This window comes from Macrosteles quadrilineatus, unplaced genomic scaffold (genome assembly GCF_028750875.1).
Source record: "Macrosteles quadrilineatus isolate MER2022 unplaced genomic scaffold, UCM_ALF_1.0 Scaffold_2__2_contigs__length_208266976, whole genome shotgun sequence".
Classification (NCBI taxonomy): domain Eukaryota; kingdom Metazoa; phylum Arthropoda; class Insecta; order Hemiptera; family Cicadellidae; genus Macrosteles; species Macrosteles quadrilineatus.
The window spans coordinates 87139258-87166255 of record NW_026542595.1 but is presented as its reverse complement, the minus strand read 5'-3'; the positions used below and the strand labels follow the sequence as shown (position 1 = coordinate 87166255).

The window sequence follows — 26998 nt, the reverse complement described above, 5'->3', positions numbered from 1 at the left end:
TTGAACGATGTTGTTTAGCTGCATTCATGAAATCATTATCAATTTATAAATCATGTGGGTTTTATTGGATTATTGCCCTTGAGGTATTTCTGAAAGTAAATTTAAATGCAATGCAAACAACTACAAAACCAAATGGATTTCATAAAAATGTCTACCATTACACGTGAAAAAGCACGATTTTTTGCTGTCTTGTACATAAATATTATCTTATAAGTTACTGTAAATAATTATAAACGCAGAACTTGCTGCATTGGGCTACGTTATTATAGGTTTATAATGTAATATTTAAATGCCACTTAGTCAACTACTGTATACTGTTGCAGGGCAGTACCAAGTATCAGATCTGGCCCGGGTGTCCAGACTACTGTACGAGCAGTACGGCCAGATAGTGAAACTGTCCGGTCTCATCGGTCGGCCGGACTTGCTGTTTGTGTTCGATGCGGACGAGACAGAGAAGGTTTACCGACTAGAGGGGGACACACCGTACCGACCCTCCATGCCTTGTCTCGTCCAGTACAAGAGCGAAGTTCGCAAAGACTTCTTTGGCAGACTACCTGGCGTTGTTGGAGTGTACGTATGTTTTCCATTATTTATTTAGGACAACTTCAAAAAGTTACTGTCGGAAACTGACTGAAATAAAACTTAATTTTAAATTGTTTTTATAGTTGAAATAGGGTCGCAGGAATTTTATCCCCCTGGAACTTTACCCCCTGGGCAAAGCTGACGTCACTATGACGTAGTAACCTGAGTGGCCAAAAGTTTGTTCGTGGCTGGAATTTTACCCCCGCGGATTTTGAAGTCTAATGAAAATAGCCAGAGCGTGATTAATTAGATTAGCGATACAAACCGGAATTTTACCCCCTGTCCATATAACTAGCGTTTAGACAACTGAAGATGTACGGGCTGGATTTTTACCCCCGGAATTTTACCCCCCGGCCGATTTTAGAAATTCAATGATTGATTTTATTATTTCTGTTTTTAATTAATTGTAAACATTTCATTATTTAGTAGCCTATCTTTATTTGTTTATTTTGTAATGAAATATCCGAAACAATTATCATTCAGTTGATTGTTTATACGTCATATTAACCAGCTGTTGGCTTCAAGTACGAATCCTAATACTAAAAGGAATCTCAAAACTAAAATTGAAAACCTGTTTGATTAGTTAATGTTACAAATAAATTTATATAGGACAGAACGAAGTTAATTAATCATTCCCACTAATTTATATATCTGGCCAGGGGGTAAAATTCCGGGGGTAAAAATCCGGGCCGTAAACTCTAGGTTTTTATAATTTGATGTGTTCTGATTAAATTCACAACCGTGAAAATATATGTTTAATTCCGCGTTTAATCCATCGAGCTGATGTCGCGAAACTCAAAAGTTCGCGGCCGGAATTTTACCCCCTGGTTTGTGACGTGTCGTTTGCCCAGGGGGTAAAATTACAGGGGGATAAAAATCCGCTACCCCGTTAAAATATAGGGGAAACTGTTGTACCTTGGATCATATAATTATTAAAATATTTAAAAAAAATTGAAAATTACGTTTAAAAACGAAACAAAAGTAACCCTATTGTTAGAGGCTATATCTTTAGTGAACATTTTTTTAATTTCTCCTTAATATTAACTATACATATTTTTTAATTGAAAAATAAAAATTTTTGTACTTGTGATCCACGGTACAACATCTTGTACCTTGGATCGGGAACATAAAGTACCTTGAAGTTGAAGAGGATAGCTAAAAAACACAATAATGGAAAGAAAAATATGTATTGCATGTTATTAAAACTCTTGGTACATGTGTTACATGTCAAACCAAATAAAATTAAGTAATAAAAACTTAGATCATCTGTAACAATAATAAAGTTAAATAATTATTTCATTTTTTCTCTCAGTCTATTATTACAAAGGTAGCCTACAAAAACTAAATAAAATTTTGAAACTTGATGCAATAACTGCTAACCTACTTAACGTAGTAAGTGGCAAAATCCACTTTGAACCAGATTTGTCCCGATGTCCTCTGCGACCCAGTGCAAATTGTTGGTTTTGGGAGTTTGATCAGAATGTCCTCTTCGTTGACATCAAACTCTTCCGTTGACTTGACGATAAACTTATTACTTGAACCGATGCGATAGAAAAACTTAACTCAAAATTCAAATTTGCCCTACATAATATTCTTTTGGTCCTCTTTTCTTATCAAAACCTACTTATAAGTAGTCTTCATTACAATAAGTAGGCCTCTCAAACTCGAGCTCCTCCTGAGCTTATACTACGAATTTACAATTCGTTGCAAAGCAGAGAAGTCATTTCCTTAATCTTCTTCATCATAGGGAACTCGATCATCAATTTCAGATTCACTATCACATTCAATCTTTCTGCTTATATTTTGTTTCTTCTTTGGATGTTTTATAGACTTGTTCATGACAATTTGATTTTTTTTACCTCGTTCTTATTTGTTTCTCTTCTTATTTCTTCTTTCTCAGGGGTGTCTGTCGCAATTTTGCTTCTTCCTGGTTGTTATATATATACACACATATATATATATACATAAAGGGAGAATTTTAGTTTATTTCCTACAATGACTTTCAGCAAGTCATTCATTCGTGAAGTCCTTCTTAATCAAAACTTTCTCTTTTCTTCCACCTACGCCAGAGGCATTTCACGAGAGAGTCACAAGAGAAAAAATGTTTAGTGGATGTGCCGGGGCTTGAACCCGTCCCTCCCGCACCGAAGCCCGAGACGCTAACCATTAGGATCGCAAAACAACCGTGGTTTTCTTCCTCGTCGAGTTGTTTTCCTCTGCAGTGCTTTAGGATATTGCTGAATTTGTTCTGGTGACACCATATGATTTACTAGTGAAGCTCCTCCTTCGATTTCCTTGGAAGTAGATGTTTGGCAGTAGTCATGGTCGTGGTCTTCCTGATTGGTTACCTGATTCGTCTCTTTTGTATTATTGTATCGGCCTCATCAGATATATCTTGGCACTCTTCCGTGGGGCTATCTAATGGATGGCTATCTATTCACAGAATTCTTCCTCGGGAGCACCCTCATCATCTCCGATATTGGCATGATCCAGAAACCTGTGCAAGAAATCGTTACCTGGTACAGCACGCCAGTTTTCACCATAGTGTTTTACAAGAAGGGTTTCAATATCCTTAACCTTTGCTGCTTTAACTGGGTGGCCACGTCGCACTTCTGATAACAACAAGTTGTTTATTTGTTGCCCCTTTTTCAGGAGTGATCTTCCACTTCCTAAATTTGATGCATAGTACGGCTCTCCTCTAACAAACACTGTTGTCGCAGTCTTTCACTTGGTGAACACAGACCGTTTGCATGGAGCAAATTTAAATTGCCAATTTTTAGTCGGTTTGAAGTAGGCCTTTGTAGCTTTTTTCCAATCATAGATGGTGAAATCTGTTCCTAGCTTGTAAACAGTTCCATGCATGTTAAAAACATCCAAGTACTCATGTGGATTGTTAATAACAGGCATGGTCTTAAGTACTTTTTCTATCCGTCCTAACACTCCATCGGAGGGCAAAAATGAGTGTCCAGGGATGGGAAAAACTAATTCTATTTCTGTAATGTTGGGAGGTGCAACATTCAACAGATAATATGAACACATAGAAATCAAATTTTGAAATATCAAACAAATTAAGACAGTGAAATACTGATGAACAAATTTCATTTGAGCCCTTTGCAAAATCATTTTCATTCCATGTATATATTATGGTATTTTCTTTTGTCATTTTGCTCTTCGATGAGCCCCTTACAACCGTATAATTATAGGTATATAATTGACGGCTTTAAAATGTCGAAGGTTTTCCCAGGATTGTTCATCAACCAAGCATCAACTGCTTGATTGTAGATCGATTGTAGCTCGTTAGTAAACCGATACATCAAGTGGTTGTAATTTATGTGAAGTGTGAGGTGGGAATGTTAACATCACGATTCCAGCATGAGACGCCTTAACCACAGCATCATGCGAAAGATGTGTCTCATGATTATCTATAATCAGCAGAACTTTATCTTCTTTTGTATGCTTTACATGTGAAATAAAGGGTACTTTCCTGTTAAAGGGAACATTCATTATTATCGATGATTTTTTTCTCGATATATCGATCAAATTGAAACACATCAGCTGACAACTACGATAAATAAAATATTGTTCGAGTGATCAATAAACTGTAGTTATAGAGCATCATTCGTCCAGCCTGCATTCCAGCTGGTTCGTCTGCCACCGCTGGAAGGCCAGAGCATCCAACATCATGCACTGTAGCTTAATGTAAGGACGACTCTTGAATAGTTTCATCATATCGTTTCCCTGGATGTGTTGCCAAGTGTTTTGACATAGGTGGAAAAAACACCCCTTAACTACACTACTACCAAAAACATTATTAACTGCAATCATTGAACCCTTCTCATAGTGAAACACTCCTCCGCATAGTCAATTGATGCAGCCCTAACTGACCTGCAGGGCAATTACCTGTTCCTGCACGGCCCTTTTACAATTCTTTTAGCAACGCTTTCGCGAATGCTCTTGTAAAAATTGAATATTAATAAAATTATTATCTAATATATTAATTTATTCGTTTACATTAAATATCATCGTTTTAACAAGCACCTTTGGTAATATACAACTATAATTTTAACTGAAAATTAAACGTAATATAAACACTCAAAGCGTTAACTTCTCAAAAATCTTCTCCTCCTAATAACAAATTTATTGACCAGTCCCCAGATAGCACACAAACGAAAAATTCTCGTATTAATCACGTTTCCCCTGTACATTCGTAACGTGAATTTCACGTGCACAATTATCAATTTTACGTTTTTTTCATCATTTTACGGTGCAGATGACTCAACTTTTCACGTGAATATATCGTGAAAAAAGGCGTGAAAACAACGTTTCAATTGCACTTTATTTTTACATATTTAACATTTTTCACGTAAATATCACATTTTTAACTCATTGTATATACTCAAGTTTTACCTCTTTGAGCATTTTACGTAAAAATAACAGCATATTTGTGTTTTTCACGTGAAAATTTATTGTTTTTACTATATATGTATACTATTTTTTACACCCAAACGAATAAGTTTGAAGGATTAAAAACAGTTAAAATACTTTACATTTCAAGGAAATCTGTTTTATTTATGAAACTCAAATTGGCTCAGATGTTTTCAGAATCCCCCCTCAAGGTTGTTCAACATTCCACACTCCGCTGGAGATTACGCCGCATCCCCAACCTCCTGGCCTCCCTCAACTGGTTTCCATCAAACAGAAAAAATCAAAAATAATAAATACTCATACACTCACATTACATAGCCTATATTCTAACTGATACATACAGTACTTCTATGCTAGCATGTAGGAAAAGGTATGTGGTAACCATATTTAAGCACACAAAGTTTATAGGGTGTTTGTGAACTCTCTCGAAAAAATTCATAGGATTGTTCCTTGGGTTAATACAAGAATATTTTACATTATAAAAATGGGTCGCCGGAGCCTCGTTGTCCGGCTGTCCGTCTGTATGTGATTTTTACAAATGAATCCATAACTTTCGAATTCCTTAAACGATTAAATTGAAACTTGGTACGTAAGTAGTGACAAGTAAGACTAATCTTTGCACAAAGTATCAGGTTTATAAGTTGAACCAATTCAAAATGGCGGCCATTTAAAATTTTCTTTCTTAAATAACTCAAAAACCATTGATTTTACAAAAAATTTACAAGCATAACTTTTTTTAGACAATTTAATTACAAATCGATTGACACCTTATTTTTTGAGATCGGACAAATATCAACTGAGATATGGCAGCTTTAGTGATACGTGACCACTAGAGGTTAGCTGCAGTGCATACCAGAGCATGCGGCTTAAGTCTGCCACAACAATGCAACAGTCTCCGTCCGCTTTATAAGTTATTTTTAAGCGATTTTAGATTATTTCAAACAATAATAAAATTATAACATAACCCTAAAAGTATTTTTTTTATAAATTATCCATCAGTAGTACCATGGCTAGGGGAGCGAGCTGGCGTAGTGGTTAGAGCGCGGGACTTCAGTCCCTGAGGTCCCGGGTTCGATCCCCACCAAGTCACCAATGGATTTTATCTAAGTGATAATGCCGTAACCCCTAGGTCTAGCCTGAAGTAATGTGAAAAACAATCCCAGGCTCGTGCCTAGCGTCCTAGGACAAAAAAAAAAAAGTACCATGGCTAAGTTAAGTTGCACACCTTTTTACTGTCTTTAAAATAAACACAGAAAACTCAAACTATTTGTATCAGCTGTGGTGAAGTCAACGTATGTTTATCAACTAATCAGCTGATTTTATTGTGACCTGAAAATGTTATTATTTATTCATCACTTTTAAAGTGTACACTCAGCGTAAAAAGGTAGAGGAACTGACTTTATTAAATAAAGTCTTTCTTTGAATAAGAACTTTTAGGGTTATGTATAGTTTTATTATTGTTTGAAATAATCTAAAATCGCTTAAAAATAACTTATAAAGCGGACAGAGACTTGCATTGTTGTGGCAGACTTAAGCCGCATGCTCTGGTATGCACTGCAGCTAACCTCTAGTGGTCACGTATCACTAAAGCTGCCATATCTCAGTTGATATTTGTCCGATCTCAAAAAATAAGGTGTCAATCGATTTGTAATTAAATTGTCTAAAAAAAGTTATTCTTGTAAATTTTTTGTAAAATCAATGGTTTTTGAGTTATTTAAGAAAGAATTTAAATGGCCGCCATTTTGAATTGGTTCAACTTATAAGCCTGATACTTTGTGCAAAGATTAGTCTTACTTGTCACTACTTACGTACCAAGTTTCAAGTTAATCGTTTAAGGAATTCGAAAGTTATGGATTCGTTTGTGAAAATCACATACAGACGGACAGCTGGACAACGAGGCTCCGGCGACCCATGTTTATAATGTAAAATATTCTTGTATTAACCCAAGGAACAATCCTATGAATTTTTTCGAGAGAGTTCACAAACACCCTGTATAATAGAATGCGAACAACATAAAAATATAAGTGATGCAATGAAATGGTAACAGAAAGATAAAAAGATATTATGAAAATAACTTAATGTCTCAACGTCGGAAATACTAAAGAGAAGAAATGTTCAGAATTTTTTTTTATCCCTTTCAAAATGTACAATTACAGCATTAAATATATATTATCAAATGAGGATGTGTCTTTTCACAACATAAAAATATACACTATTTAGTAGTGGTGAACTACCGGTATGACCCCACTTTAGGCACGTTTTTCCCATGTTATTCTTATGGGGATCATTTTTAGCCACCAAATCCAAAAATCCTGATCTTCGCCTGTACACCCCAATATAAATGTTCAATACCATTGTACAACTTCATTACTATTTCAAATCCACATGCATTCACATGTATATTCTCAAAATCATCAACTTGACAGTGTGAGGTTTGTACGTAAACCATTGATATATAACTACTGCGTAAACTCGGGCATGCTGCTGGCCTTGAGTGCGACCGGTCTTCTCACTTTCAACAGCGACACTAACAACACATCAAGGCTACTTCGGGTACCTCCGCCAAGGTTCGGTGATCCTGAATGCGCAAGTGTTGAGACCACTGCAATTAATTATGCAGACAGCCCAGTCTCAGACATTCTATTCGTTGCCGAGACAGGTGCGCCGTGCCAGACGTCTAGACAGGTGCGTGGTGCCAGATGTCTAGACAGGCGCGCGGCGTCGGACGTATTGACAGTGATTGATGTGATGACAGGTGACAGGTGTTAAATTAAATTTGTACTTTCATATTTTAATTTTCTCCAGAAATTGTTAAAATAAATTTTACAAATACACTGCAATTGTTAAAAATTATTTTATGAATTCACTCGCTGGGAATTATATAAAAAGGCGGGGAAAACCGGTTCCTTCAGTAAGTCCCCTTCCGTCGCAGCCAGCGCAGCCATCTTGATCTCTCTCCTCTGGTAAGTTTTTTTCACATGCGGGGCTGGGCTAGTGGAAGGCGTCGGCACCGTGGACCTGTCTAGACATCCTACGCTGCCACGCCCCTGTCTCGGTAGCGAATAGAATGTCTGAGACTGGTCTGTCTGTATAATTAATTGCAGTTGTATGGACACTTCCTCGCTTGCTCGTGCGGAAATGACTTAGTTAGGTGACTGCCTGTCTGTGTATTTATTATTTGAAACTTAGAGAGAGTATTTTTCAAAAGACTTGTGACAGTGAAACTTAAACATTAAAGTCCTAATTTTTGAACTTAGAAAAATTGTACAGGATTTTTCTTTAAAACTTATTATTTTATTATTATTATTTTATTATTTTTATTATTATTTTTAAAACATTATTTTTCTCTAATGACACTTTGTCATTTTTGTATAACTTCCACTATGTTAAAATATAACAAGCCCTGATTTTTATACAATTAGCTGAATTTCACTCATTAAGGTAACACAGGTAACATAGGTAGTTTTCTCTATAGCACACGATGTATAAATGTAGACTCAGCATTCTGAATTGCTAAAAAGTATTTTTATTTAACAAATTTAATTTTTGATTTAGTTTTGATTTTGAAAATTGCAATTATAAAATCTTATTGTATAAAATTGTTTTGAATATTAACATTTAAAATTCTGATTTAAATTATTATTTCTTACAAATTGAAATTGTTAAAATGTAATTTCAACTATATAGAAGATGCCAACCTAATTTTTAGTTACATATATAAAATGAAGACTACATGAACACTGCTCTGTGTCGCTCCACTCAGCATTCTGAATTGCTAAAAAGTATTCTTTTATTTAACAAATTTAACCTTTAAGATTTAGTTTTGATTTTGAAAATTGCAATTGTCAAATCTTATTGTATAAAATTGTTTTGAATATTGAAATTTAGAATTCTGATTTAAACTATTATTTCTCATTAATTGAAATTGTCAAAATGTAATTTATACTAAAGAGTATTTCTCAACAGTTACTATGGCAGTGAAACTTAAACATTAAAATCCCTATTTTTGAACTTAGAAAAAATTTTACAGGATTTTTCTTTAAAACTTATATTATTTTTCTCTCATGACACTTTGTCATTTTTGTATAACTTCTACTATGTTAAAATATAACAAGTCCTGATTTTTATACAATTAGCTGAATTTCACTCATTAAGGTAACAGAGGTAACATAGGTAGTTTTCTCTATAGCACACACTGTATAAATGTAGACTCAACATTCTGAATTGCTAAAAAGTATTTTTTATTTAACAAATTTAATTTTTGATCTAGTTTTGATTTTGAAAATTGCAATTATAAAATCTTATTGTATAAAATTGTTTTGAATATTAACATTTAAAATTCTGATTTAAATTATTATTTCTCACTAATTGAAATTGTTAAAATGTAATTTCAACTATATAGAAGATGCCAACCTAGTTTTTTGTTACATATATAAAATGAAGGCTACATGTCAACACTGCTCTGTGTCATTCTCCACCAAAAGTAACCTGATTCGCCACTACAATTTGATACATCAAATCAAGGTAAAACTGTGTAAAGTTTGTAATTTAATCTGTGATAGTAACATAGCTCTAAAATCTCATATATTAATAACTCACAAGACTTGTAGTTTCTGTAAAAGAAATGTTGTTGGTCATTTTAAAAGACATGTACATTCTTGCAACAAATGTCCATATACAATGATTAAATTTGTTGGTGAATCGATTAAAACTAAACTTAAAAATACTCTTCACTCTTGTCCTCTGCCGATAAAATGGACTTTAGTAAGGAGAATCAAATTTATAAAATATTCTATGGATCAAAATGGAAAATTAGTTAATGAGAAAGAATGTATTGCAGATTTTAGAAGCATTACCACCTTAACTATTGAGAAGAGAGATTTAAAGCCTCAAATTGACAATGCTCTTTTAAAGATTGATGCATCTATACACAAATATCAAGCCCAAGGCAGTGGATGGATTTATGACCATACTAAATATTGGCAGTTACATGTTTACAAGTATAAGCCCTTAACTCCAAAATCATACATTCCCACACCAGAGAGTATTAAATTGACAAAAGCAGTTTTAAATATAAAAAATTTGGATAATAAATGCTTTCTTTGGTCAATTTTAGCAGCTTTATATCCAAGGAATGCTAATGATCATGCTGAAAGGGTCTCTAACTATGTACCCTACGTAAGTCAGTTAAATATGACAAATATAAAATATCCCGTAAAAATATTTGATATAGATAAATTCGAAAGACAGAATAATATAAGTGTTAATGTATTTGGAGTTGAAGACCAGAAATGTATATATCCATTAAGAACAACCAAACTAAATAGAAATACTCACATAGATTTATTATTATTACAAGAAGGTCGTAAATCACATTACTGTTTAATTCGTGATTTTAATATGTTAATGTTCCACTCTACAAAAGATGACCATAAGAAGCATTTTTGCAAATTTTGTTTACAACATTTTTACACTAATGATATATTGGAACGTCATGCAACATATTGTAAAAACTTTGATGCCCAACGAGTGGAAATGTCTAAACAAGATACATTACAATTTAAAAATTATAAATATCAACTTAAAGCCCCATTTGTGATTTATGCAGATTTTGAATGCTTTATAAACTCTAACAACCATACTCCATCTGGATTTGCATTTGTTGTAGTAAGAGATTCTAAGATAATATCTGAAGAGTTGTATAGTGGTGCAAATGTTATGGATGTGTTTTTCAAAAGGTTGTTTGAGACTTATGACTTCATTAAAAGTCAAATGTCGATATATATTCCCCTTGTAATAACTCCAGAGCAAGAGGCATCTTTCCAAAACTCAACACATTGTCACATTTGTGAAAAACCCCTATATTTTGATAGGGTGAGAGATCATTGCCATTCCTCTGGGCAATACCGTGGAGCTGCCCACAATGATTGTAATTTAAACTATAAAGTAACAAAGAAAATCCCAGTATTCTTCCATAACTTAAAAAATTACGATGGTCATTTAATAATGCAACACTTAGGAAAATTTAATAATTGTAAATTAAATTGCATAGCCAAAGATATGGAAAAATATATATCATTCTCAGTTGATGATTTAGTATTTTTAGATTCCTATAACTTTCTGTCCCTTCCATTATATAAATTGGCTTCCAATTTAAACACATTTAGATTCATACAAAATCCACTACTACAACGCAAAGGTGTATTTCCCTATGAATATATGACGGGACCAGATAAGTTTGCAGAGTATCTCCCTCCTATAGAAGCATTTTACAGTACTCTAACTAAAGAACATATCTCTCCCAATGAATATGAACATGCTAAAAATGTCTGGACACATTTTAATATAAATAATTTACAAGAATATCATGATTTATATCTTAAAACAGATGTATTGCTACTGGCTGATGTCTTTGAGACTTTTAGAGACCTGTGCTTAAAAGATTACAAACTTGACCCCGTACATATGTATTCACTTCCTGGACTTACGTGGGAGGCCTGTCTTAGAATGACTGGTATAAAATTACAACTATTTCAAGATATTGACATGCATTTGTTTATAGAAAGTGCGATTAGAGGAGGAGTCAGTATGATTTCTACACGTTACGCTAAAGCCAATAATAGATATATGGGCGAACACTATGACCCCAATCAAGAGAGTGTGTATTTAATATATTTAGATTGTAACTCGCTATACTCCACAGCTATGTGTGAGCCACTACCTGTGGATGGATTTCGTTGGACTAATGAGATAGACTACAAAATATACAAAAATAATCAAAATGATGAGTTTGGATACATTTTAGAAGTTGATTTAAAATATGATAAAAGCTTACATGATTTACATAATGACTATCCATTAGCACCAGAGAAAATAAATGGCAAATTAATACCTAATTTAAATGACAAAACTAAATATATTTTACATTACAAAGCATTACAAAAATATGAGGAATTGGGTTTGATTGTTACAAAATACCACAGAATTTTAAAATTTAGACAATCAAAATGGCTTGCGCCCTATATTAATTTTAATATTGAAAAACGAAAATGGGCTAAAAATGATTTTGAAAAAGACTTTTACAAATTATTAAATAATAGTCTCTTTGGTCGAACAATTATGAATCAACGAAAGTTTCGTGACATACATCTCAAGGATGAGTCACTATTAACAAAATATATCACTAATCCAAGGTTTGACTGTAGCAAAAAGTTTGATAACAATTTACATGCTATACATTTAAATAAATTAGTTGTAAAGTTTAATAAACCAATATATTTGGGAATGACCATTTTGGATATTAGTAAAGTAATAATGTATGATTTCCACTATAATTATATGTCAAAATTTAAGAATAAAAGATTTCTAATGACAGATACAGATTCTTTAATGTATGCTATAGTTACAGAGGACTTTTACAAGGAAATAGAATGTGACTTACACTATTTTGATACCTCTGGATATAGTAAAGACCATTTCTTATACTCTGATAAAAATAAAAAAGTCACTGGAAAGTTTAAAGACGAATTAGATGGTCATATTATGTATGAATATTGTGGTTTAAGACCAAAGTTATACTCTTACATTCCTCTAAAATGGTTATATGAAGAAGACAAGCAAGCTTTAGAGGTCAAAAAAGCTAAAGGAGCTGATAGTGCTACAGTTAAACATCTCCTTAGACATCAACATTATTTAAACTGTCTTGCAACTGGGCAAGATTACTATGAGAATGTGACAAGAATTAAATCTACAAATCATCATCTTCAAACCTTGACCATGAACAAGAAAGTACTATCCTTTGACGATGACAAGAGGTTTATTCTAGAAGATGGCATCAACACCCTTGCTCTTGGTCATTATAAAATTGATCAAACATAAATCTATATTTGCCATTATTCTTTGTCCTTTCTTTGTCTATTACAAAAAAGCCATATTTAGTTTTATCCCAACATTGGTGGCAGAGATTTCTAAATTGGTTAAATGAAAAGTCATTACCAACATGATTGTTATATACATGTTTTAAATTTAAATCATCTTGTTTGAATAATATTAGGAAATTTACATTATCACGTAAATGTTTGTGTACTTTGCTGTAAGATTGACACAAGTAAAAACAGTTAATATTTTTATGTCGACCCATTGAGAAAAATTGTGTAATATTTTGACTATTTATGTCATCAAATACAACAACTGACTGTGATTTTACATCATTTGGTGTGATTTCACAGTCAGTAAACGTGTGTAATTTCACTTCATCACACAAACTAAATATTTCAATTATTTTTTTATATTTTTCTTGTTCTAAAGATTTAGATATTAAATATAAGTTTGTAAATTTTAATCCTTCCTTTCTTACAATTAAATTGTAAATTACAACCGTCTTCCCACTTCCACTTGGACCACAAATAACACATCGAATATTGGTAGGAAATAGACCCAACTTCTTTGGTATATACTCCTTAGTATGTGATATTTTAAATTTATGTTTTTGTTGAATAAAAGACGTTTTTTATATAATAAAAATGGTAAAAAATGATAATAAGAAAACATGTAAAAAGGGCAAAGGTTTATTTCTAAAGCCTTACAGGGGTCGAGGGTTATTGAATACTCTTATAAATAACCTTCCATTTCCACTTCACATACCATCATATCAATACTGTGGACCTGGGACGAATGTACGTGAGAATTTAGCTAAAAATGTACCTCCAAAAAATAAACTAGACTCTTATTGTAAAGAGCATGACATATTCTACATGAATAATCCTGATACCGCTGCTCGGAACAAAGCAGACATGAGATTAGCAGACTTAGCTTGGACTAGAGTAACGGCCAAGGACGCAAATCTTGCTGAAAGAGCAGCTGCTTATGCCGTGACAAATTTGATGAAGGCAAAAGCAAAAATGGGAATGGGATTAAAATTTAATAAAAAAGATGGACAACTACCAGCTGTTAGAGGCCGCAAAAGACGTGCCTCACTTCCGGGGAGTGTACCTAAAAAGCGAGCTAAAAAATCTAACACCAAGAGTAAAAGAGTGCGGAATAGTTAATTTAGATAGCTCATCTGGCACACATTGGACAGCATATCGTAAAAATAAAGATATTGTAATTTATTTTGACCCATTTGGAATCCAACCTCCAAAAGAAGTAATTAAATATTTTGAGGGACATAAAATTTTCTATACAACTGATCAAATACAAGATTTAAATAGTTCTATTTGTGGAATTTTATGTTTATCATTCATAAAAAATTTTTGTTTATAAAAATGGATTCATTTACAATAACATTTTCGGGTACAGAGCCAGAGCTAAAGTCAGTGTTCTTTCCTCCAATTGAATTAAATGATGATTATGTAATTGGATTAGTAGATTTTCAAAGTTATAATTCTATATTTAATGTTAAAAAACCTCTAAATACTTTAACATATTACAAAGTAGAGAAAATGACATTACCAAAAGGAGAGATCTCTGTCGATGATTTAAACCAGTTATTAAATGGTAAACTTAAAGTTATAATAGATAAAAATGGAGAAGCATTAATTAATACTAAATCCAAACTTTTATTTAAAGGGCTTATTCCAAAATTAAATCAACTTAAGGGCAACAAATTAACCATTAGTGAAGGTGATGATGTTTTCTATTATGACCACAATGCTCCAGTTACAATAGAAATTTCTGAAGGAACATATGAGGTGGTTGAGCTTGCAAAGGAAATTCAAAAGCAAATCCCAGACTTTTTCCTTACAGCTAATAATAAAACTATGAAAGCTACACTACTTTCTAGCCACGTGTTTGATTTTACAAAACCGTGTTTAGGGTCTGTTTTATTGGGATTTAAAGGTGTTTCTACTCCTGGTGTTCAGTTTGAATCTACAAATAAAATAAACATTAATAATGTAAATGTGATTAGAGTAAAATGTAATATTGCAAATGGGTCCTATTTAAATGGCAACAAATCACACACCATACATAGCTTTTATCCAGAAGCTCCTCCTGGCTACAAAATTATTGAAGTTCCAAGAAATATTATATATTTTCCTGTAAATAAGAGAAGTTTAGATGTTGTCAGTATTACATTTGCCGATCAGCACGACAAGGCAATTGACTTTAACGGAGAAGAAACTACAATTACTTGTCATATAAAAAAGATATGAGAATTTATAAGAGTGGGCAGCTATCTATAAGTGTACAAAATGCTAGGTTCCTAAAGTCAATAGGACTAAAGTTAAAATTTTCTATTAATAAAAATGGAAGATTTTCTAGATGTTACAGGGAAATCCCAATTCGACGATAGTGTGGTTAAAATTACAAATCACTCCTATGTTCCCCACAACACTTTGGCAATAAATAATTCTGATGAAATTCGAATATGTATTAATAATCAAGATTTGCTAACTCTCCCATGTAGGAGTTATCTGTATATTAAGGGAGAAATTGAAAATCATGATAAAGGTCATTTTATAAATAATGCATTTGCGTTCTTATTTGATGAAATTAGATACGAAGTTGCAGGTAAAGAAATAGACATTGTAAGAAACCCAGGAATTTCTAGTCTTATGAAAATATTGAGCTCTTACAATAAAACTACTAAATTGTCAAATGTGGCATTTGATTCTGACACAAATTTAAAAGAGTTCCATAAAGGTGGTAAGTTTAGTACATGTTTGCCATTAGAGCTGTTAATGGGTGTATTTGAGGATTTTAATAAGGTATTAGTAAATGTCAAACAAGAATTGGTGTTGAAAAGATCCAAAAATGATTTGAATTGTATATTAACAACCGCTAGTCCTCCAGCCAGTGGCACTGCTGATATGATTCCCAAAATTACACTTAACTCAATTCAATGGGTGATGCCACATGTGACACCATCAGATGGGGAGAAGTTACAATTACAAAAGATGTTATTGCAAAATAAAAATTTGCAAATTGCATTTAGAAGTTTAGAGTTGCATGAACTTCCATCATATCCCAATACTACAAGACATACATGGTCAGTAAAGACATCTTCAAGTTTGGAGAAGCCTAGGTATATTATATTTGGTTTTCAAACAGCTAGGGATAATAGTGCACGAAAAAGAACTGATGAATTTGATCACTGTAAGTTAAAAAATCTCAAAGTATTTCTAAACTCTGAATATTATCCTTATAGTGATTTAAATCTCGATTTTGAAAATGGAGATGTCTCTAAAGCTTATGAGATGTTTATGAGGTTTAGAGAGACTTACTACAATACTATCCCAGATCCTATGATTAGTAGGGCTGAGTTTATGAAGAAATATCCACTAATTGTAATAGATTGTTCTAGGCAGAACGAAACAGTGAAGGAAGGAATTGTTGATATTAAATTAGAGATTGAAACTGCAGAAAATGTACCAGCAAATACATCTGCATATTGTTTGATAATACATGATAAAGTGTTTGAGTACAATCCTTTGTCAAATGAGATAAATAAAATTTAAATAAAAGATGAAAAACATTCAACAAGAATTGGTTGACTCTGCAAATCAAATACGAGAGAAATATAGAGCTTTAAAACGTGGCAAGTTTCTAGAGGCTGAAGAGAGGTTCCAAACATTCCAACCTTTAATAGAGCCATTACAAGAATTAAAAAAAATCGCCAAAACAGAGAGGCCTCGAATGGAGATACTCCCAATGACTCCATCTAGAATATCAATGATACCAAGGTTACAACAATCCACCCCACAGAAATTAGATTTTGGTCTTTTAGCATCAGACTATTTAGGAAATTACCTCAGTAAAAGTAGTATGACAGACACTACATATGGTATTAGACGAGAAGCAAATAAATTTTTTATTGGAAATAAGGAAGTTGATATTGCCAATGATGATGTTACAGTTGCAAATAAAACTTACAAGGGGACAAAAGGCTTGTGGCAATTGTTAACTTTAAAAGAACCTGAGGATTATACTCCGGCTGATTTGCAAAATTATAAAGAAATTTTGGAAGCTACAAATGGGCATTTAAAGAGTTACAAAGATGGTGCACCAATTTCAAGTAATAGACATACTAAATATCTTAATATAATTAAACCTCTATTTAAATCTGTTGGTGAAGGTTTGAGACAAGTGACTGGTAATAAAATAGACTATATTTATTGGGATGATCCTAATGAGCTTGTAGATAGGTTAAGACTTCTTTGGCTAAGTCGCCAAGCCGGTAACTCAGGAGTGGATAATGAAATAGATTCCATTATTGAGGAATTGAGAGAAAGTGGTATTATTTATTAAATAAAAATATGTTTATAGATAAATTTTATTGTTTATATAATCCATATAATAAGCCTGCAGAACCCAGGGCTAGTCATGAACCTACTTTAAATTTAAAAGACAATAGTTGGAATTGTTTAAACCGTAAAATTGGTAATGTTAAAGATGGGGAGATTGTAGATGATGTATCAACTTTGGGACAGACATTAACTAGAAAAGGTGATGTCTTTTTACAAGGTAAAACTAAATATGAGTTTTTAGAATCTAAGAATAAAAATTGGAATGCTAAAAAACAGAAAATTACTAATGTGAAAAAGGGTGAAAGTTTAGATGATGTGCCCACTTTACAACAGACTTTAATACGTAAAGACGGTGGTACATTTGTACAAGACAATAATAATTATGAATTTTTAGAATCAGAGAATGGTGTTTGGAATGCTAAGAAACGGAAAATTACTAATGTGGAAAAGGGTGAAAGTTTAAATGATGTGCCCACTTTACAACAGACTTTAATACGAAAAGAAGATGGTAAATTTATACAAGATGATAATAATTATGAATTTTTAGAATCTGAGAATGGTGTTTGGAATGCTAAGAAACAGAAACTTAGCAATTTGATGGAAGGTACAGATAGTAAAGATGCTGTGAATGTTTCACAAGTTCCAAAAATGGAAGCAGGCTATTGGGATTTTAATAATAAAAGGTTAGTACGTGTAAAACCCGCCGTTGATGACACTGACTGTGTTACAAAAGAACAGACTATAACTTTTGATAAAAAAGAAAAATGTTGGGATGCCAAAAAACAATTTATAAGGAATCTGCCAAAGGGGGAATATTTAGATGATATTTGTTTAATGTCACAAGCTATGTATTATGATGGATCAAAATTTGTATATGCAGGAAGAAAATTTAATTTGATGGAATACAATCCTGATTTATTAGTTGCCGACCCTACATCTTTGAGTGGATTTAAGTATATAGATAATAGACCTTATATACCAGAAAACTATGTATTTAAAAGAATGGAAGATAATCTATTGATTGGGGCTAATGGTAATATATTTACAGTACAAGGAAAGAGTGATGTTATAAAAAATGAATGAAATTGCATACGAACTTCATAAGCCTGCAAGAAAGAATTTCATTAGAAGGTCTTTTAAAGTATTAGGTATAAATGAAACCTTACAAATAGATTTAATTGATATGCAAAACTATGCTAGAGAAAATTCTGGCAATAAATATATTTTAACTTTAATAGATACATTTTCTAAAAAAGCTTATGCTGCTCCGTTAAAGAATAAGACAGGGTTGGTGGTTACAGAAGCCATTAAAACCATTCTACCAAAGGGGGTTAAAAACATTCAATCTGACAATGGAAAAGAATTTTTTAATCAATATTTTAGCAAACTAATGAAAAACTTAAATATTAATCACTATCACACATTTTCTACAACTAAGGCTGCAATTGTGGAGAGGTTTCAGAGAACTTTAAAGAATTGGTTATATAGGGAATTTAGTGCTCAGGGGAGTTATAAATGGTTGGATTTACTTCCAAAGTTAATTCGAAAATATAATAATAAGGTGCATAGATCTATAGGAATGAAGCCTAACCAAGTGAATATTAAGAATAGTAAATATGTGCATGAGAGGTTGACTTCTAAAGTAGTGCAAGTTAAGAAGCCAAGATATAAGGTGGGTGATAGCGTGAGAATTTCCAAGTATAAACATGTTTTTAGTAAAGGTTATACCCCAAATTGGACAGGTGAGCTATTTACAATAGCAGAAGTTAAAAATACAAAGCCTGTGACTTATATCTTGAAAGATGAAAATGGCAATATAATCAGGGGAGGCTTCTATACAGAGGAGTTGTTAAAGACCAAATATAAAGACATGTATTTAATAGAAAAGGTAATTAGGAGGAAGGGTGATTTATTGTATGTCAAATGGCTTGGGTTCCCAAGTAGTCAGAATTCATGGATTTCCACTAAGGATGTCCAAGGGAGCACGCTGTGAGCTGGGAGCACGTGCAAACCTCGCACTGTCAAGTTGATGATTTTGAGAATATACATGTGAATGCATGTGGATTTGAAATAGTAATGAAGTTGTACAATGGTATTGAACATTTATATTGGGGTGTACAGGCGAAGATCAGGATTTTTGGATTTGGTGGCTAAAAAATGATCCCCATAAGAATAACATGGGAAAAACGTGCCTAAAGTGGGGTCATACCGGTAGTTCACCACTACTCTATTTTTATAGTGCAAAAATTTACCAATATAAAAAATAGGATTTACGACTAATTGAACTACTAACAAAATTAAGTTAGGCCTATGTAAAAAAAAATTTAAGGCAAGTTTTTTATTTATTTCAATATTATTTTATCAGTTCAAATGTGGTAAAGAAATGTGTACTACAGTACGGTCCACGAGAGTCTGCAGTTGAGGTAGAAGCCTATTTACCATGTGACTTTGAAGGAGCCAATGAGGACAGTGCGGTGTTGCCAAATTTAATAATACCAGCTGATTTGAAAATATTGTTTAGTATATTTTAATTAGTGTCGAGAATTAGTGAATGGGCAATGTTGCAACGTCAACGTCGTGCTAGTCCAGTCTTGCTACTGGCTGCCGCCAACTGCATACTCTCGTTTTCCCTAGTATAAGAGGACATCAGCGTAGGTAGGCTTGAAGTTGGAAAGAAACAATGCTGTATCAAATTTTAACACGGTAGGTGTGGTTACGTGATGGCTGGCCGTGGCCGGTGGCTATGTGCTGCATGGTTGAGTGCGCAAAAACGCTTAAATTTAGTTACATCCAAATGATAGGCATATTATTGCATGTACTGTCAATATGGACGTAGTTCAACAAGAACCCAACAGATAGCAGCACTAAAAAAAACTGCTAGCAGACCCTCAGTATTGCCAAATTAAGGGAAAAAGCAGGGGGGGGAAACCCCGGAAAACGCCATAAAAAAGTGACGCAATAAAGGCATCAAGCAATATAGGTTGGCATCCTTCCACACTACAGTACAGTAATTATCATTATTCTATTCAATTTCTCTAAACCCAAGACAAAACCCTACACTGCAATAAATTTGGAACAGTACCCACTGATGAAATTGTCGGATCTGAAAATGTTCCCTGTGCAAGGCTGAGCTCATACTGGACAATACTTTAGAGTTATGAATGCTAGGTGGTTTAACGTCAGCCGCGCGTGCCAGTCCTGCAATGAGTAGGCCACACTCAACATGTTAAAACATCATCTAGGCCTATGCCCTGATTCAATCATACAACGGTTGATAAGAAAAATGTTAAACAGCAAATAAACAATTGACTAATCAATTATATTTTGATTGTCATGATTAGGCTACATACCACAACAAAACACAATTGCGAGCTTAGTCCAAACTGTATGAAAAATGATTAATCTTAAAAATATTACCTTTTTTGGTTTACTCAGGAGCCGATTTGTGGATGGTCGGTGCCAATCTTTGATGCCGCCCTCTACAGCCTTTTCCGTTGCTTCCAATGACAGCTTAAAAAAAAAAGTTTTAATCAACACAAACTCGGATGAAAAAACCCATTAACTATTTACTATAGAGATATGTGCACTTTGTTGATGTGCGGTAATGAGAGAAACACAAAATTGTGCATGATGACATTTTAAAAATTTAAAATTTTTTAGTTTAAATATTTAAAAAGTAGACCTAAGGTTTCTTAATAAATTAGCAACATAATGAAGTAAATCCTGATTATAGGATGTATATTTTTCTCTATTTATTCTCGATCAAGACTACCTCAGATACCAGGAATCAATTTCCATCGTAAAACAGTTAGTTATTTCACTTTATACTGAGAGGATATCAGTAGAATTTTGCTCAATATTCTAGCCAAATTTAACAAAATATTCTATCAACACGAAGCTGTGGCTAAGTATAGGCCTATATATTTATTACTATGCTAATTACTGTATCTAAAACATTTAAGCTGTACCAGCAACAAATGAAACTAAAATGATGATGCCTTGCTAGCAAAAGATCAATTTAAACTTTGGTTTAGGAGCTTAATCAGGAGGTTAATCACAGGTTCAACTTCTGTTAAGCCCACTAGGGTTGGAGAGCAACTTGTAATAAGAAAAAAATTAAAAAAAAATAAGAACTGAATATTATTTATAATAAATTTTATAAAATTTTGTTTCTGGAAAAATGTCTATGTACATGATAGATTGATAGAAACATACTTGATATTGCCATTCTCAATTTGAGTCTTGAAAAGACCCTCTTTCCTTTTTGGCCAGCCCAACTATAGAAACCCCCTATAAAAAAAAATTTGCTGGAAATTTTGCAGGCTACCTCATCGGTAATGGAGACGCAGCAGTCAGCAGCATTGGCTCCTCCAACTCTTACCAGATAATTTATCTGTAGAAAAAACAAAAATAAAGTCATGATCTTACTAATATTATAAATGTGAAAGTTTTTGTGTTTGAAGTTCAATCACTCGTAAACCAGTGGACAGATTGGGCTGAAATTTAGCATGATGATAGCTTACATTCCCGATTAACATATAGGCATATTCTTATCTCAAAAATCCTTTCGGGCTCCGCCCCAGTGGCTCTGTAATTCCCCATGTTAACCTTGTGAGTATTCATATTTAAAGGGAATTAAAGAATTTAGTCAGCTGTTTCAACTAAAAAAGTTGGTTCTATGATATGGAAAAGTACTAAAAAGTTATAAGATTTACCAACAGAGTGCAGCACTATATTTTTTTTGCATTTATGAAAACAGCTAATTTTAACCAAGCAGCAACAAAAAACTGTGATTCGCAATGAGAACTGTCAAAGTAGGATTGTTTACAGTTATGTTTATGTTTTTCATTTCATGAATAATTTGTTATATTTTGCGAATTGTTTAATAATTTATTTTTCTCTATTGTTTAGGTGAAATGGTAGAACATTATGGCTATGGTAGATGTGTAATACTATAGAATACTGTAAATTTAAAAAAGCAAATTTGATCAAACCTTGTCCTTCCTTATTGCAAACGCAAAGCTTGAGTATGACTGCAATAAGCATTATATACTCATATTCCAACCCCGTACGAAGGACGGGTACTCTGCTAGTAGATTCATATTTTTTGCAAAACCCAATAAAGAAAATTAACAACAACAACTGTCTGCTGATGGGAAATTAGGATATGTAGGTACTGAGCTTGAAAAACAAAACACTGAGAAGTCAGTAACGTTAGGGGATTTAAATAAAATCATTAGGTACAATATAATAAAACAGGCTATCCAGATTAATGTTGAGAAACTCCTAATAGTGCATGAGCGAATAAGCTAGTATCATAAAGCAAATGTTATCATTATGGCCAGCAGCATTAAAAAAAAGTTCATCTATTGGCGCTTATCAATTACGATCATCAACAAAATACTATTGATTCTTCAACATCAATTCATAAATTAAATACAGTATACTAAACAATTCTAGTCCCAGATATTTAATGTAGCTCTTGCATGAAATATTTGTTTTTACTTTTAATCCAAATATATAAAGCTTAATTACTTAACAACAAAGAGTAGTAATTAATCTGTTATTAGAAGATTGTTGGAACCGATAAGGTATACAGAAATTAGTAATTCTTTCCAGCAAAATAATCAAAATCTAATGAGAGAGCTAATCAAGTTTAAGCTAAACATTGAAAAAGAATTTGAAATACTTACCATTTCAGTTTCTTATTTTTGTCAGCCAGTTCCTCTTCAAGTTCATTTAACTCTTCAAGAGTTTTACAGGGCAAGTGATTAACAAATTCTGACACTTTTTGTGTCAGCTGGACTTCTGTAATCAATCTAGCTTGTTCAACATTTGCAATTTTTTCTTGGAGTTTGCTTAGGTCTCCCCTAATAGTCAATAGCATCTCTTTGATAAAATTTTGGTTTCTAATGCATATAGTTTCAAATGCTGAAAAAAACAAGAGGTTTAATTTTTAAAATAAAAACCATTCAGATTTGGAGGTTTTGATTTTGCTATATTAACAATACAATTAAGTTTTAAGTACAAGGAATCTGCATGTTTGTGTTTGGATCCAGAATAATCTATATTCAGCAAATTGATTGACTGTTGAACAACGCATCATGTAATAGTCATAGTTTGTAATTTGAGCTAAAGAAATATGAGGCTACCCTTTTGATTTGAAATGCTTATTTTTCAAGAAAAACAAAACCACTGTTCTTGCATTAAAAAAAGGCAAAGGTAACAACAGTTTGATAATTAAATATTCTAGTTCTTGCCAATGGGAAATACGTCAATAAATTAAACCAGACAATATAGAAGATTAAATGATAAATAAGATGAACATAGTTTTAGAGATAGAGATATAAAAGCATATTTGTACATAGGCCTAAGTGGAATTTACAACCTTAATAGCAGTAATTCAAATAATATTAAGCACCAGTAAACTTAATCTTCTGTTTTACATAATCTATAGTTAGAAGGTTGCATCTAACATGGGCTGCTTTTAACCTCATTTTACGTCTTCTCAGTTTGAGCCCAAAGACATTTTTTGGCTTTCTTTGATGAGGGTTCATCGTCATGAGATACACTCGAATTGAGGGAAGACTCAGATGAGGAAGGTGATAAGTTAAAAAATACTTCTTGTTTGGCTTTGCTTTTCTTTTTAAGTTGTCATCAGTGTCTATATCTGACCTTGTAAAGGGCAACATTGGCCCTCTGTCAACTTCTGTACATTGTCTGAAAAATAGGCTAAATTAAGTGGGTGTGGTTAGCTCAGTTGATAATTATTCCCGCCTAGCCGGCAGCATAGTTACGCTTTATAGTAAAGGATACAACATAGATCTATGTAGTAGATAGATCTATGAAGATCTGCAGGTTGGCTGTGGTGGGGGTATTTTGCCTATTCCATGAAATGCAGAGACGGTAATGCAACCTTTTATTGCAAGGGAAGTGAATAGGTTGCTGCAGATCTCTGGAGGGAATTGAGAACACAAAACACTGAATGATTTTTTTTTATTTTAGGTTTTAACGGCCGCCATTTGGAAATGACTTGATGAAACTTGACCATTTTCAACCCAGGTTGAGATAATGTATTCAAGCACTTGTGTGCCAAATTTCATGAAAATCGGTTCAGGCATTCGGTCGTTATAGCTAATTCATGGGGACCCAGCATCCTCTTACGGCCGCCATTTTGATGACGTCATTACGGACGACCGAGGTCCTTAAAAATTGGGGTCTGGGCGGTTTTAGGTTCAGAAACTTGTATATTATAACCACCTAAAATTGCAGCCTCTCCGCCAGAACTGAAATATATTCCTGCTACCCAACCTGACTATTCACTTTTCTGCAAATACCTAAAACCTGCAAAATCATAGAAAATATAGTATATTCTTTTGTAGTCTTTAATTCTTTCAATGTATACTATTTTACCGCAAAGCCGCAATCATTTGATTTATATACATTTTTCTAGTAGCAATTTTTAAAGCAGACTATCGTATAATCAACTGAAATTAAATTTTATCAGATTGTTTGATTACAGGCATGGAGAACCATGGAGAGAGTTTAGGACTAAAGTGCAAAAGCCATGTTTACAATTGCAGACAGTACGGAAATACATCAAACCTATCGAAGAAGTGACGGAATACTTTATACAAAGGTAAGCCAAGTTAAATAGTATATTTCGTAACAAGTGTGGAAAGTGGGATTTGCTTAGTTTACAAACATACCAAAACCCAAATGTGTTGTAAAGATTCCCGAACATTGCATAACCATTTCTCTAGAAATTTGCACGATATTTTTCACTACACTACTGAATAAAATGGCATCGGAATAATATAAACATTGTTATCAAATTAGGATATTTTTTTAAAAAACAAGGTGAAAAAATTTAAATTATTTGTGCAGGTTTTGTTGTTAAATATAGATTTCTTTAGAATGATTTATAAATATCTAACACATTTACTTCCAGGAGCAATACCAAGCCTAGACAGAATTTGGCATTTTACTATATTTTCCTTAATGAAGGATGTAATTGTCTCATAAACTCCTGTCTCCAAAGTTGTCTTCATGACAAAAGTTGATTTGGAATTGTGGACCATATAATATTATTCAAAGATTCGCATGGTTTTTGCGTTGCACCATTTAAGCACCGTCGTAAAATGTCTGGGTTGGAGAGGTCCTGAAATATTGGCTTTATTTTCTTCATTACAACTTCTGGAAGAAGGCTTACTATGGTCATAGGGCTCCTGTGTGATAATTGATTTTCGGTACTTACACCATGTCTCGGGTTCTTTTGGCAGAGATAATAGCGTCCGAAGCTAAAAGGTGAAAGTATTCTGCTCTTTTGACAGTTGTTATGTCTTCGAGGCTGGAACAGTTCTTCCTAATAGCCTGGTCACAGTAATACTGAATTTTTAAGGTTGATGCCTCTGTCAAACGGGTGCGACCACCAATAGACTTCCCATCCGATAATGCAGTTTTTTCCCATTTTTTTTTTCAATGTCATCAGCCTATTTCTCATCCTTTTCGTTATATGACCTATACATTCTTGTTTTTTAATTATGAAATCTTGACCAAAGGGCATTGCAGTTGCTACTGTGGGAAAGACGAGCTGTCGCCGTCTCCTAGGTAATACTTGTGTTGTAGGCCGCGAGTCTCCTCCGATTTCTAAAACATGTCTTCTAAACATTAGTCTTCTAATGGTATAACATCAACCTTTGTAAACATAGATCAGTCTTTCATAAATATTTAATACCCCAGACTTTTATGAATACGCCTAAGCTATTCTTGTCTAAAGATAAGTCTTCATAAAACTTTGAAAATTCACCAGACAAAATAGGCTAAGACACAGCTTAAGCCTTAATTTAGCAATTTAAAACTCCTCATTGTCTGCGCTGCTGAAAAACGCACCATCAATGTCAGAGTCAAAATATGCACATCTTTCACAAATGAATTTAAATTTCATCCTCTGAGTCAGAATCATCTGAATTCAGAATCCGTAAAAAAACCAAAAGTCCGTACAATGTTTGTTGGAAATGCATTTAGCTTGAAACCAGCACTTACAAGTCTCACATTCAATCCACTTACTTGCAATACCTGTTTGAACTCTGTTCCAGCTGGTTTTACATTTTTTTGCATTTCCAGTCTTCTTTTAAAATGTAGCCTGCTTTTAAAAACAGGCGCTCACAAGGTACTGATGTTGCCAAACAGCAACGTTTATCCCTAACAACTTGGCTCAAATGAGGGTAGCTGTAATTGTTCTGTCTCCACCATTCCAATGGATTTTTTCTGGTCAAGGGGTAGCTCTTCCAGATAACGCCGGTTTTCAACGTGCCCTTTGGAAACTGGATTCACTTTTGGTGTAGTGGCGAGCTTGTGATCCACCCAAGCCCATGGAGAAAGGTCATCATCTTCTTTAGATTTTTGTTTGCTTTGCAGCTCAGTCTGGTTTTCTTGCTCCTAACCGGGTGCAATTAGGTTTACAACCATTCCTCTAACATTTTCAGTCACAGTTATATTGTTAAACGATGTTTTAAAACGAGGGTCTAGGAACGTAGAAACAATCAATGTGTTATTTTGTTCTACATTGCCTAATCTAGTCAATGTCCCTATAAGTTTAGTTTCAGTTGGAGTTCCAGGAGGACGGGTCTGAGGTCCTCCCGGTAGTGCTACGCCCAGTTAGCCCCAGGAACTCTTTGATCTCCCTGTCCAGTTCCATATCCTGGACGTCCAAGTCGCTGTCCAGCTCCGGTCGACGTTGATCA

General features: G+C 33.4%; 1 protein-coding gene and 1 long non-coding RNA gene across 3 annotated transcripts in view; one reads left to right on the top strand and one right to left on the bottom strand.

Annotated features, from left to right (window-relative positions):
* Positions 1-26998, top strand: part of LOC128987997 (probable cytochrome P450 301a1, mitochondrial) — a 66161-nt gene that overhangs the window by 10124 nt on the left and 29039 nt on the right. For both annotated transcript variants that reach the window (XM_054409160.1, XM_054409161.1), the window contains exons 3-4: positions 324-570; positions 24775-24891. In XM_054409160.1, coding sequence (XP_054265135.1) covers positions 324-570; positions 24775-24891 — 364 coding nt within the window. The remainder of the gene's footprint in view (positions 1-323; positions 571-24774; positions 24892-26998) is intronic.
* On the bottom strand, positions 5149-26670 carry LOC128987998 (uncharacterized). Its single transcript, XR_008490312.1, has 4 exons — positions 22946-26670; positions 21580-21645; positions 20670-20762; positions 5149-5263 (listed from the first exon to the last, which is right to left on the bottom strand). It is a non-coding gene; the product is annotated as an uncharacterized LOC128987998 (long non-coding RNA).